The sequence below is a fragment of the Atractosteus spatula genome, chromosome 11 (genome assembly GCF_055471065.1).
Source record: "Atractosteus spatula isolate fAtrSpa1 chromosome 11, fAtrSpa1.hap1, whole genome shotgun sequence".
In the NCBI taxonomy this organism is placed as follows: domain Eukaryota; kingdom Metazoa; phylum Chordata; class Actinopteri; order Semionotiformes; family Lepisosteidae; genus Atractosteus; species Atractosteus spatula.
In genome coordinates, this window is record NC_142716.1 from 33,955,760 (window position 1) to 33,969,349 (window position 13,590).

Consider the following 13,590-nt stretch of genomic DNA (forward strand, 5'->3'; position numbering starts at 1 on the left):
ACATTGCTAAGATGCACCGAGTCAGTGAAATGTTTTTTTTGTGTGCTTTTTTTCAAGCTCTCATTTTGCAGAAGGTGCTCTCTGTATTACAAACCTGAATGCAGAGAACCTGCTCCTTGTTGTGCCTGGAGCTTGAGTGTTCTATTTTGTTGCATTTAAAGAAGTGTTTTAACTTAACTGGCAGTGCAATAGGGCAGAATCAAAACTAGCCGCATCTTTGTAACAGTTCCTAATAGTATTGCTGTTTCTCTAGATGACTAGAGATGTCTTAGCCTTAAGTAATACTTCCATAATAGTTTGCTAAATGTCTAGCTGGCTCCATGATGGTTTATGTTGTAGCATTTCAGCTCTAGAGTCCTGGGTTCAATTTTGGCTTCTTGCACTCTGTGTGGAGTCTGCATGTTCTTCCGGGGATCTGTGTGGGTTTTCTGGCTACGCAGCTGGCAGAAAGGTGCAGTGTTTAAAACAGGAAGCAGAACTTCAAACCTGCATAGGAAGCTTATGAGAAAGAGTTGGGTGTAAATGTTGACGCATTATTTACATCTTCTAGCCACTGTAGGGGAGCAATGAAAAAGGTCATGAAAATGTTCTGATATATAGTTAATGGGTGGATAAAAACCTAGCACGATGTTTATCGTTGTTTAATTAGGGTCGTGTCCAAAATAGGAAGGAAATAATATATTGTTATTCAGTTCTTTAATTGTATGGTAGTTGAATTAGTTAATTAAGCTAGTTGTAAAGGTTGACAAATCTATTGGCCGTTTATTGAATTTTGTTTTCTGTTGGGTTTTTAGGAAGATATTGAGTTTACACTTAAAACTGAAGACAAGTTGCACAATCGATTAGTCAGCACTCTGCCGGAAATGGCAGGAGAATAAAGGAATTCTCCATAAACCCCCTTCTGGGCTTCATGTGCGAGTCCTAATCAACTGCAAACCAGTTCTTATCTCAAACAGACACTTTAGCTTGATTGCACAATTGGACCAGCATGCCTTCTAATAACGCACAGCACAGACAGTGCTCCTTTATTCCCTGTCAGCTAATCATTGCCAGCTCTTCTTGGGGCTCAATGGCTCCAGAAGAGTTTTGAGCGGTTGGTCTGCAGACCCGCTCCCAGCCAGAGGAGCCCACAGGACGATCCTGTCCTCCCGGAGCGCTCAGCCTCCGCGCTCACAGCCAGCCTCCTGGGGCACTGGGAGGGGCGGGTCTGCCTTTCTCTCCACCCCTCTGCACTGGCAGCTCCGAGAGAGAGAGCGAGAGACAACAGTGTTTATCCCAGGTCTGTGGCGGAGGCAGGACTGCAACGAGGCGCTCAGCAGGCTCTGCTCAGGAACGCACACCCACTCGGAGGGAGAGCTGGACGGAAAGGAATAATTACGGGACAGCCCTCCAGAGACTTAACTGCTCAGCCTGGAGGGAGAAGGGAACCCCTCAGCAGCACGGCCGTAGGCAACGCTGAAACCAGTGCAGACTGCGGGAGGAGAGACTGGGAGAGAACGCTGGGGGGAGAACTAGGACTGAGGTCCTGAGGACCTCCGAAGCCAGCAGAGCTCCTCGGGTTGGAAAGAGCCAGTGAGCATTAGGGATTCCAGCTAGACTAGCCAGAGTCTGCATCCGGATCAGCCACCAGCAACTGGAGGCAGGCGGACGCTGCCTCTGGGAACACCGGCTGGACAGACTGGGTACAGCCCACTGCAGACCAGCGCGCCACAGGCTGGCAGAGATTGGCCGGATTCGGACTCCTGACCCGCACAGAGTGGAATACAGGTCCGGAGGATCACCCTGGGGACAGAGCACCGCCCAGCTCGTCACACCTGCAGGAGCTGGAATCTGCACTCGGAGCTCCGACTGGGATCGGCACGGAGCCGGAGACTGGCCCCCAGCACTGGCACGGCTAGCTCTGAGACGCTCTCGTCTTCTTTCCTCGGGGCGACCAACGGGCTCTGGAGGAGTGTGGAGGAGCGGTTGCATCCGGCGAGGAGAGGGGATATCTCACGGGGATCATGTGCACAAAGAAACGCTCAGCGCAGAGCGAAGAGGTTACATTTTGAAGGCAGAAGATTACTGATTTTTTGCCTGCCTGCAGCCGACCACATCCCAGTCTGGAACATGCCCGGTCTGTCCGGAGAGGGGAGAGCGCAGAGTCAGTGAGGCTCCCTGCCTGGATGCCTGCCTCCCCCCGGCGCCCGATGATCTCTCACTACCCCCTGGCCTCGCTGCTGTCCTGGCCCCCTGGCACCCCTGAGGCCCCCAGCCTGGGGCTGGAGCTGCTGGGGGAGGATGGTGGGGTGTCTCTGCAGAGGTACCAGCCCCGCTCCCCAGACAGCACCCTGCGACACTGGGTCAGTGCGTCCCGCCCGTCGCAGGGCAAGGAATTCTGCCCACTTTGCTTTCTTTCTCCTGTGCTGTTGGCTAGCGATCTAGCTGCCTCTGAATGTGCTGGTCTGTCTGTCTCTGGCTTGATTGGCGTGACTGCTTGGTCTTTACCCTGAATCAGAGGGGCTGTCCTGGTGTTCCCAGGTGCTGAAAGGCGCTGTTCTGTTGTAAAAGTTTCTCCATCACTGATCATCAGCACCGATCAGCAGACAGTCTGCACCAGCCTTGAGCTTTTCAGTTCTCTGCATTGTGGGGTGTTTAGGACCCTGTAGTTGAGCTGAGTCGCTGACAGCCTGCAAGCTTACGATACGGATATGGAGAGGGCAAGATTGAGTTCTGTTCTCTTGGTACACATTCAGCGACAACATTGTACAAATCTAGTGATGAAATGTTTGAAGTAACTGTTTAGATTAGAGTCTATCTCATTCACTATCATGCCATTTGATTGTCAATTTGCTCTTGTTTCGTTCTGAACACAAATTAAGCCACTGCACTGGGAGATTAAAGGGACAATAATATCTAATCAGTATTTAATTCCAGTATTGTGCAAATTTGAGGATTGAGTGTTTGAAGCTACAGATCACATAGACTAAGATATGAGGTATATGAACCACATATATTAACCCATAACCGGATGGTTTTCAAAGAGTGGAAGAGAGATCTCGGCAGTTCATCTGGGCCTCGATCAGCCACCTCCTGTGTTGTTCAGGTTGTGGCAGTGCTTGGAGTTAGTGGTCAGCTGGCCACATGGGGTTAATCTTGCTGGCTGGTGGCTGCAGATTGCTTGGACGGGCTGTGCCTGTGGTTAGAGCGTGCCAAGAAAGGAAGGCGTTCAGTGGGAATCGAGTGCACAGTTCCTCCCCTGAACTGTGGCTGTCAGCACTTCTGGGCAGAGAAGCATCACTGTGTCACGAGGAAGGCTGACCCCACATTCCCCAGCTCCGAAAACTGCCTGTAACTGCAGATCAGGTTGTTATGACTGTACTGTAGCTGTATTACGTGGTTTGGAGTACTGTTCTGCAGGGTGTTCAGTAGCTCGGAGTCCAGTGCCGTTCTGCAGGGTGTTCAGTAGCTTGGAGCCCTGGTGCTGTTCTGCAGTGTGTTCAGTTGTTTAGTGCTAGAGAAACAGACTTTTTATTGTTCAGTAGATCAGTTCCGAAAGTCTTGAGTGTTGCTGGGGTTGAGTGCTGATCGGTTAAGAAGCCTGGGCCTCACGGACTGCATGAGAGCTACTCTGAGGGCTGCTGTGTCAAAGCTGGAGTCTGAGCTGGGTGGCGGTGTGTCGTGTGCGTCTGTGTGCACGCGCTGGCTGCTGGCTGTCCCTGACGCACAGGCCTGCTTTCCGGCTATTGTACCAGCCGGGGATCAGCCAGGACATCTTTCATTCCCTACTGACTGTATGCCCCTCCGACAGGGAGTCAGGGATTATAGGGATGGAGTGCTCCATTGTTCACATCACAGCCAGCCTGGCTTCGTGTGGGAGATCTCGGCCAGCTGCTGTCCTGCTGTCCTGCTGTCCTGCTGTCCTGCTGTCCTGCTGTCCTGCTGTCCTGCTGGGCAGGCCGTGAGCACACTAACATTTCTCTAGATCTCCTCGATGTTCACTGAATTCAGCTTGATGGCAATAATACTTTGATTTGCCAGGGTGTCTTTGGCAACAGCTACATGAAATATTTTGGAAACTATGAGATAAGTTAAACCATTTTGTTTCAGTTGGACAGCCCTGTGCATTCTCTTGTAAAAAAGAATCGCATGTGACAAAGGTGTGAGGTACTTGTTTTGCAGACTGGGTCCCATTCAGATGATTAATAAAGAAACGTGCAGTGAGGTTCAATATTGTCGTGACCAATGGAATAAGACTCCAAACATGACACATTGACTCATCACAGTATGCTGTCCAGAGGGTCTGTCCTGTAAGTGTGTGTTTCAGGGAGCTGTGAAGGGGTTCAGTGTCTCTGTTATTCTGTCCAGGGCTGTTTGTGTACTGCAGGCAGCAGACGGTTTGCATTCCGCTGAGATTATTGGTGCTGATTTCACACATTCTAGAGCTGTGGCAGTGTGTTCTGCTCTGAGTGTCTCGTTCCGTGTTCTGCGGTTTACCTCAGGTTAATGCCTAGACCCACTGTGGTGTGAGCCACTTCTGAGCTCCCTGCTCCTCCCTAGACCTCGCAAACCACAAAAACAGCGCAACCTCGTGACGCGGGAAGGAGACGGCAAGATGGGTCTTCCAGGTTACCTCGAACACGAACTCGGACTCGCAGAGAGCCCTGGAGGTGAAGAGGCGTGTAAAAATACTGCAGGCAGTGGACCGCTGGGCCAGTCGGCGCCGCGGCAGTGAGCGCAGGCCGGAGTTGGCGTTGCGGTGAATGATGAATAGTCGAGCTTTACTGCTGTCACACGGATGGCGAAGGTTGCCGGTAGTCAGCAGGAGTGTGCTGGCGAAGGCCGTTGTTTCTCAGGCCTGTCTGTGAGTGAGGGCTGAGGCCTGCTTTGAGGAGGGGCAGCTCGCTGGGCATCGCAGACCGACCTGGGTGTCGTTTAATGGAGGCGGGCGGAGGGAGAGAGCGAGGCAGGGCTCCTGGTTCTGCTGTCCTGGCTTTTATGGATTAGACGCCGGCGAGCTGGTTTAAGGAGCGTAATCTGATTTCCTCAGTTTATAGGGTTTAGCTGGAGGGGTATTAAAGGGGATGGCAGTTTTCTGTGCAAAAGCATTTCTCTGGCAGTGGCTGTGCTGTTTTTACCCGACAGTGAAGTTCTAAATGCCTGCCCAAGCTTGGCCCACCTGAGGATGGTGTCAGATGGCCTGGGGGTCTGTGAAGTGACCCTCTGCTGCCTCAATGCCTTGCGATGACCCATCCCAATCAGCAGCCTCTGTAGAACAGAACCGGCTCCAGCGACAGACCCCCGGCAGCAGAGAGTGCTTGACGCTCTTTGAGCCGTCATCCAGCGGGGTGTGTCTGTGTGTGTCTGTGTGTGTCTGTGTGTGTCTGTGTGTGTCTGTGTGTGTCTGTGTGTGTCTACTGTCGCGTCCCTGCCGAGCAGCCTGCAGTAAAACATCGACTCACACACCCACAGCACAAACACTGCATCTCCTCATGGGGATCCCTGACAATGAATCAAAGTCAGCCTTCATGCTGAAGTGTGGTCACCACAAGTCCCTGCTCATGTATCCCCCAGAATGCCTCTGTTCTGTATGAGTCCAGTGACCGATTATAACTGGCCATTGGCGGATACGTGCTTTTGATACATTGTGGCTTCATTACGCAGAAGACTCCGTCCGGAGAGGCTGGAGTCCTGAGCTCCCGGAAAGTGGAACTTCCTTCGGCTTGGTTTTCGAACCCTGCTGCAGTTTGTGAGCTTCCACACAGCAGGAGCCTGCTCCGTTTTCGCAAGAGGGCCGGATTAGGAATCTCTTCCTGGCCGTGTAAGAAGAAATGCCCATTGTAAACAAGCTGCCACCCACCCCCGTGCCTCGCCATGATCCCAGTCATGCGTCGGGTCTTACTGAGGGCTGGCCTCGGGGGCGGAGGGGGCGCACGGGGGCGCTGGAGAGGGGAGGGAGCGAGCCACACTTTTGGCAGCCCAGCAGGCAGTCTGGAACGTGAGGGAAGAGTCTGTCCCATTCGGAGAGCTAATCTCCTCGGAGCATATGGAGGACGGGGGGGCTGTCTGTGAGCGGAGTGCTGGGGTTCTGTAGCTCATTTGGGGCGATTCCAGCTGCCAGACAAGCCGTGCCCCCAGAGACACCGCGCTGGGGTCGGGAGACCCCTTTGTTAGGGGTCCTGTGGGCACAAGGGACAAAATATCCTCATCAGCTGGAGGGCATCGTTTTCCCTTTCTTTTCATTGCTGAGTTCGAGCAGTGCGTCGTGGTGAAACCCTTGAGCTGCTTTGAGCTCAGGGCTCTAAATCCTGTTCCTGATGTCACTCCTCGAAAACACACTGAGATATATCACATTACTTTTCATTTGTTGTCTGAGGCGTCGAGATAAGAGCGCTCAAGGTCCAGTGACCAGCCTGCTGCAGACATCTGAAGAATAATTCCTCCAGTCGCAAGCAGCACTGCTCGGAGCCATCAGCAGAGCCCTTATCTGAGCTGCGGTCTGCTTTGTCTCAGGGGTACCGTTTTAGAATTACTGAACAGACAATCATTTATGCAGACAATACAAGGAAAAGCAGAGGTCATGTAAAGTTTGTTCTCCCCCCCCCCCCCAAAATGGGCAACATTGAACTGCCTTCTCAAGACAATAGGAACGGAAGAAATTCCACAATCCTTTGCTTTTCTGTGAGAGTCGCGCTGCTCTTTCTGAGTCTAGTCTGGGGAAGGTCTTCACTGTGACACCACTGTCAGCCCTTTATCAGATCTGTCCGAGCTCCACACTAAAATGCAGACAGGCCCATTTTATTGAATGCATGCATTTGCCCAAGGGACAAAGGTGTCTTTCGTTTGCATTTACTCCATTAGGGGATGGTTTAACCTTAAGATTTCTTGGGGATCGCCTGCAGCAAAGCCTGAGACCTGTTTACGGTAGAACCCCAGCAGCACGTGTCCGAGCTGCTGCAGGTCCTGGAGTGCCTCTCCCAGGAATCCGGGACAAGGTGCGGGAACGCTGGGGCCGGACGCTTGCGGAGTGTTGGAATGGCAGGAATGCGTGGCGCGGAACGGGACTGTGACGGGAAGAGAGCGGAGCTGGGGGAATTTGGACTGCCGAGGGGGATTCTGCATTCCCTGTGCCCACAGGAATCGTGTGCGCTTCTGGAATGGTGGGGCTGTGGAATTTGTGGAATGCTCTGTTGATGGAGTGGGTGTGTTTCGAGATGGGGGGGTGGGTATAGGTGCACCAGCCCAGGAACCCAGAAATTGCACATGTTCACACCAATACAGCAGCCTGGGGGGTTTATCTGAGGAGTCACACTCTGAAACAATACAAACTATTCTGGTTGTATTAATGGCTTTGTAGAAAAACTGGTCTGTACAGACCAAGCTCACTGACACAGCCCAGATTCACAGCTGTTAATGGGGGATTCAGTTATCTTTCAGTGTACACTGTGGCCCAGGCACTGCTATTATCTAGACGTGCTGTTCTTTATAGTCTGGCCATTAAGCTGATATTATGCAGTACAGTGCATTGCTTGTGTTTCTCCAGTAAACCTGTACTTCCCAGCAGGCTGAAGTCATTACAGTAATCCGGTAAGCAGTAGCTGTTTCTGTGCTCTTGCGAAAGGATTATCAGCAAGTTTGAAATAATTATCCTTCATTTAAAAAGCCTGTTGAGACAAATGGTCTCAGACAAAAGATAGCGTCGACTGGGGCAGCCTGGGAACGCTAACAGGGAGGTTTCCAAAGATGATTTCACTAAAGCGATCTCCTGCCTTTCTGAAAGAAATTGTGCAAGTTTAATAGCGCTATGCTCGTGTGGAGGAATAGAGGCGTTAGAGGAGTAACTCCTACAAAGGGAAAGGGCTTGGGGAGAAATTTGATGTTTTGCAGCACTTTTTCTTCATTTTGAAAAATGCATCAAGAAAATAATCAAGCTCCTAAAATACAAAATGGCCATCCCGCAGCGTTCCCACCTTGTGGCTCGATCTGGACGGGTGTCTTGGGATGGGAGGCCTCCAAGGACAGTTGCAGCTGTCAGTGGTCTGGTGGACCAGTAGGTGGCGCTGTTTCTTCAGGCGTAGACTTGTTCCATCAATACCCATGTGTGGTGACCAGTGCTACTGTGTGATAAGAAGTGCCGCCCTATCGATGGGACACTAAACTGTCTGCTTGCTCAATAGCGATCTGCCCCACGGCGTAGTTTGAAGGAGACGAGACCCTGGTGTGGTGGCTAAATTCAACCCCAGGGTTGTACACGCTGGTCTCGCTGGAATTTCCTCTGCCTCCACCTCAACGCTCCGCCTGACCGGGGCTGTAGAGGGGCTCCCGATCCTGCACGCGGCGGAATGTCTCTTCTGTTCGGAAAGCTCTTTGGGATCCTTTGGGGTGAGAAGTGCCACAGAAATGCAGGGAATTTCTCCTCCCGTCAGTGGCCCCCGGGTTCTGTCACGCGCTGTGTGGATTGTGCTCTTTGAGCCCCTGGGAGAGCAGTCAGAACGCTGACACCAGCTCTCTCCCCTGAGCCAGCAGCGCTGCGTGCGCCGTGTGTGCGGTGTCGCGGGGAACAGGAGGGCACTTCCAGCGTGTACTTTCAGTCGTGCTTGTTAACAGTGCAGAATAAGAGTCGGGTTTGTTTTTGTATCAGTTGCAGCAATATCTAACCCAGGGCGGAGCGGTGGCTCTGTGGCTAAGGATCTGCGCCTGTGGCTGGAAGGTTTGCCGGTTCAAATCCCGCAGCCGGCAGAGGAGTCCTACTGCGTTGGGCCCCTGAGCAAGGCCCTTAACCCCAACTGCTCCAGGGACGCTGTACAATGGCTGACCCTGTGCTCTGACCCCCAGCTTCTCTCCCTGACTGTGTGCCTCATGGAGAGCAAGCTGGGGTATGCAAAAAGACAAATTCCTAATGCAAGAAATTGTATAGGGCCAATAAAGTCAATGAAGTGCTAAAGTAAACTGCCCTCATGAGAGTTAAACACCAGAAATTTGCTCAGGAACCTTTCTAGGGTTTACCATGGTGGAGCACAGCCTGCCTTCAGCAGAGCACCACAGTCCAGACCCGTCTGTGCTCCGTCCAGCTGACACTACAGCGCCACCTCTCACTCACTCACTCACTCACTCACTAGGTGCTGACACGGGCCAGCACGTCGTGTGAACGTGAGCCAGTTATTTCGGTGCTGTGGTCACCGTGGCACGTGCAGTGCTTAGCAAGAGGGCGGCTGCTGCCCTCTTGTGGACTCCTCCTTCTTTGCACAGGCAGACACGCAGGGCCGGACCAACAGTCCAACTCCATTCAAGGGGCTTCATTACAGACTGGGCAAAGCACGACGATTAATTACCGACGCGACGGGTGAATAACGGACAGAGGAGAGAGAAAAAGAAGAAAGAACGTGCATAAAACAGAGCAATCAGCAGGACTGAGAAATCGGAACAGCTGTCTGCTGATTGTCTGACCTCTCATTGAGGCCAGTAATCCTTAGCAAACACTCACATAACCAGCCCGATGTACAGACACTCCTGCCACACACAGGTCAACAGGGTAATTAAGCCTTTACTCCAGGTCAGTTCTCTGTGTGTTCTCTGAAAGCTTTTGGAACATGTAAAGTGCCAAAGAAAAGATTTTACCCCGGCAGATCGGGCCTCTTCTGTACTTATGCATTGCAGTTGCTTTGCCACAGTTTCTGCCACACATCTCCCTGCTTCGCCAAGCTTGTGCGATGATCTTATGGCACTGTACTACACTTTACTGTGCTCTTGCCATGCTTTCACCTTGCTTCGTTACACTTTGCTTTCACACTTGGATTTATAGTGCCTTACTGCACTGTAGTCTTTCTTTCCCATGATTTCACTGTGCTACAGCACTTCACTTTGCTTTTAGCATGCTGCACCTTAGCAAAGATTTCAGGACGGTTCTAGAGAGTCCGGTGGAGTTGACGTCGTAGTAGGAAAGGAGGGAAGGTCAGCTTCATGCTGGAGAAAACCCAGCTTGGAGAGAGAGGGAGAGCTGTCCTTCCTGACCCCCCCCCCCCCTTGAGAGGACAGCTTGGACACCCCACACAGCACCTGTCTCGCCTCCGTTGATCGTCCGTGTGCTGTGACCCCGGTGTAGCTCGCTTGTATGCATGTGAGTGGTTTCTGGCTGGTACTGTAACGCTGAAGACCTTGGGGTCTCTTGGGCCGTCTGCTAGCCTGCCATCCTAGATCTCTGTTCACTTTGCTGACCCAGTTGGGCTGCAACTGGTTTCTCAGCTCCAGAGCCATCCTTTCATTGGGCTCTCCTCTGGGTACCTGAGCAGCTCCTATAGCATCATATTCCTACATTCTCCCACCCAGCCCAATCCTTAACTCCTACTCCGATCGGACAGATGGATATGGAAATCTTTCCTGACGAGGTCTGGAGGTGGACGGCTCTCCCATAAGCAGCTGTGAGGGGGAGAGGAAGAGTGTGGAAATTTAATCAGTTATATTCTCATGTAGCGCCTTTCAGTACAGAGCACTCTCAAGGCGCTTGGTATAATTCATGTCATTAAAAACAGTACAGTGCACAGTAGGGCAGTACAGGAGTTTTTAAGAACTTCCCTCCCTGGAAGTTGCATTTACAGGATTTGGATTCTGTGTAAAGATGCTGGATTTTACTCCGCAACGAAAATATATCCCATTTATCCCTCGTATCGCGCAGTAGCTGAGGGTTTTTGCCTGCGCTGTGGCCCAGGCCGGCGGACACCGAGCAGCGCAGCTTGCTCGGGGGATGGAGACAGGATGTGGAATATTTCCTGGAATGTGTCTGTCACAGCAGCAGCGCAATAACAGACTCAGTGTTCCCCTCCGCTCGGCCCTCGTTCGCGTCTTCCGGAGCGTGTTGCGCAATCCGGCGCGTGCTCGGCGCTTTGGGAACTTGGGGAGGCGGGACCGGAGTCCGGTTGTGAACCGGGGGTCACCGGAGTGAGCGAGGGGGGGGGTCTCCGGCAGAACTGTCTCTTTCTCTCGCTCTCGGCAGGGGCTGGGGGGGGTCGTGCTCTGGCGTCGCAGGCGCTGCTCAGAGCGCTCACTCAGAGCGGGACTTACAACCTGAGTTTCCTACGGGACCCCCACGTTGGCAGCAAGGAAGCCTTTGTGAAAAGCAGCCTCGAGCCCCGGGGGCTCCTGGGGAGCTCTGGCAGTGCACTGCAGAGTTCATAGTGGAGCCGTTTCGTTTTTCAGAAGAGGTTTCAAACTGTTAATATCTCCCAGTGCAGTCAGAGCATAACCAAGGTGTATTGTTAGCAGCTCAGATATGGTGGTCCCTCTCTCCTTAGGGTTGGGTCATCACAGTAATGAGATGCACGAATATGGAAGTACTGTATCTTCTTGAGGCGCCTGGGTGTTTTTTTAATATATATAGTTCTCTTCAGATGAACATTTCCCAGGTCGTGGGATTTAGTTAGGAAGCACACTCTCTTCATCTCTGGGTGGATGAATTAATGGCTCGGTCGCTGGTCTGTTGATAAGCGGATTAGTCAGTTAGTTGGGTAGCGGGTTGGTTGGGTGGCGCTTTGGTTAGAGAACTTGTCAGGAGGGTGCTGGTGTGTTGTCTGGTAGCGTCTCGGGTGATTTACACCTTAAGGTTACAAACGAGAGGAGCCCATTCGACACGTTTAGCTGTCCAGGCATCTCATCCAGGCTTCCCTTCAAAGGAAGTGGAAGCCAGGGTATTGGCAGGGAATGTTTAACTCTCACAGGGGCAGTGTTTGCACAACATGGCAGGGTAACCTTTGTTCCATACCCCCACAACCCTTATGGTAAAGTAAGGCCTCCTGTTTTGGGTTTTAAATGCCCTGCCACATAGTTGCCACTTGTGTCCCCAGTTCATCTGCCACTGCTCATTCTGAAGAACTTCTCTGGGTGGACTGTGTCAGTGACTTGTATCATGTGCAGTCTTCTCTGTTCAAGGCTGAAGAGATTCAGTTCCTTCAGCTTGTCAGGTGTCGCCATTCCCACAGGTGTCCTTTGTGCGGTAGGTCTGAGTGAACCTGAGTTCCTTTTACGGAAGGGGAGCAGAGGAAAGGTTCCTGCGGTACCTGGAGCAATGCGATTAGCATCTTGGCAACATCCGACATCTCCTGCTGTCTTGGGAGTGGACGCTCTCCGCAGGGCGCGCTCGGTTTGTCAGGCCAGCGGTACACTCTGCAGTGCGCCGCACACCTGTGCTGATAGTCTGATTTCAGTGCCAGCAGACAGTGAGGGGATGCCAGAGCTGTCATTACTCAGAGGGAGCTCACTGTCTGCCTCACCGGGGCTCGGGAGTTGCACAACAGTAATTATGTGCAGGAAAAGTCTTGTTTTCAGGGATCTGTCTTGTTCATCCCCTGTCTGAAGAGTCTGAAATGTGTGCTCATTTTGTGTGTCACAGCATGCTAAGTACTAAGTACAGTATAGGTGTGGGGTAGCAATGAGTGAGAAACTTGCCAGTTAGGAAGAGTTACAACTCCTGAATAGGACCTGAGTAAGTACTGTGTAGCATGAAAAGGCTCCACTGCAGTTTCCTCTAATGCAGGGCCCTCAAGGACACCTTATTAAGGAGGTCTCGTTCAGTGTGGTAGACGGCCACATCTGGACCACAGCTGTCTTCATTGTTTCAGGCGGGACCACTGTAGCCTTATAATAACTGTTTAAAGAGCCGGTGGCTTCTTGTTTTTAGCTTTTTTTGAAATCTTGCGATGGAGGGTCATCCATGATTAGTGTGACAAGTTTCTTTAAATATAATCGCGTAGTGATCGCTAAAGGGATCACCCGGTGAGCTTGTCGTGCGGTCGGCGGTTGCAGCGATGGCCCGTGAATCGGGCTGTGCCAGCCAGGCGGGACTGCAGCGCTGTCCTGCCTGTGACTCGGCTGGCGTGCGCAGTGCGATGACATCAATCCCCCGACCCCCCCCACAGGGGGCAGCAGTTCCCAGAGGGCTGCCAGGAGTCGTGACCTCTCCCATCACATGCTCCTGCTTCCCAGGCCTCGGCTGCTCGAGACGGGGAGAGGGGTAGGGGGAGGCTTGCGGCTCACCTCTGTCGCCGTGGCGACGGAGCGCCCGGACCACGACGTCAAGGCTGGCCTGAGAAAGGCAACGAGCTCCAGCTGTGCAGAGCGGGGCTGCCCTGCAAGTGCCAGCCCTCCCTCCGGGATGCGCTTATATTGCACTCGGCTCTGTTTATTTACTAAAGGAATTACCGCGAGCACGTCTGCCGGGTGCGTAAGAGCTGCAGCGTTTGTGCTCTTGTAGCGTCCTGTAGTCTGGGACCGAAGCACGTTTCATACAGCTCCCCCCAGTCAGCACAGACAGAGTGCCGGACGCCGGGCTGCCCTTGTATTGATCCAGGCTCTGATGTTATCTGGGATGTACATGCTGTATGTGCATGGATCGCTAGTCCAGATGAAATGCTCAGGCTTGGCTTTAAGTTACAATAAGTTGGCCGGAGTTGAACACGGCTGCAGGCATGATGCTCACGTGCTCACACACGGCCTGGCTGGCCACTGTGGGCACTTCCCTTCACATTTTAACTGGCCCCTAGACCTGCAACATTCACATGCCAGGAGGTTTTGTTTGCATTATTGCATCTCATTTTGACCGTCTAATTCTCTGGGGGTCAA

General features: G+C 52.4%; 1 protein-coding gene across 1 annotated transcript in view; it reads left to right on the plus strand.

Moving 5' to 3' along the window:
- The first annotated feature begins 2,070 nt into the window (after positions 1-2,070).
- rgl1 (ral guanine nucleotide dissociation stimulator-like 1) overlaps positions 2,071-13,590 on the plus strand; it is a 32,815-nt gene continuing 21,295 nt past the window's right edge. The window contains exon 1 of the mRNA XM_088926927.1: positions 2,071-2,342. Within this exon, the coding sequence (XP_088783053.1) occupies positions 2,166-2,342 (177 nt within the window). The 5' untranslated portion in view covers positions 2,071-2,165. The remainder of the gene's footprint in view (positions 2,343-13,590) is intronic.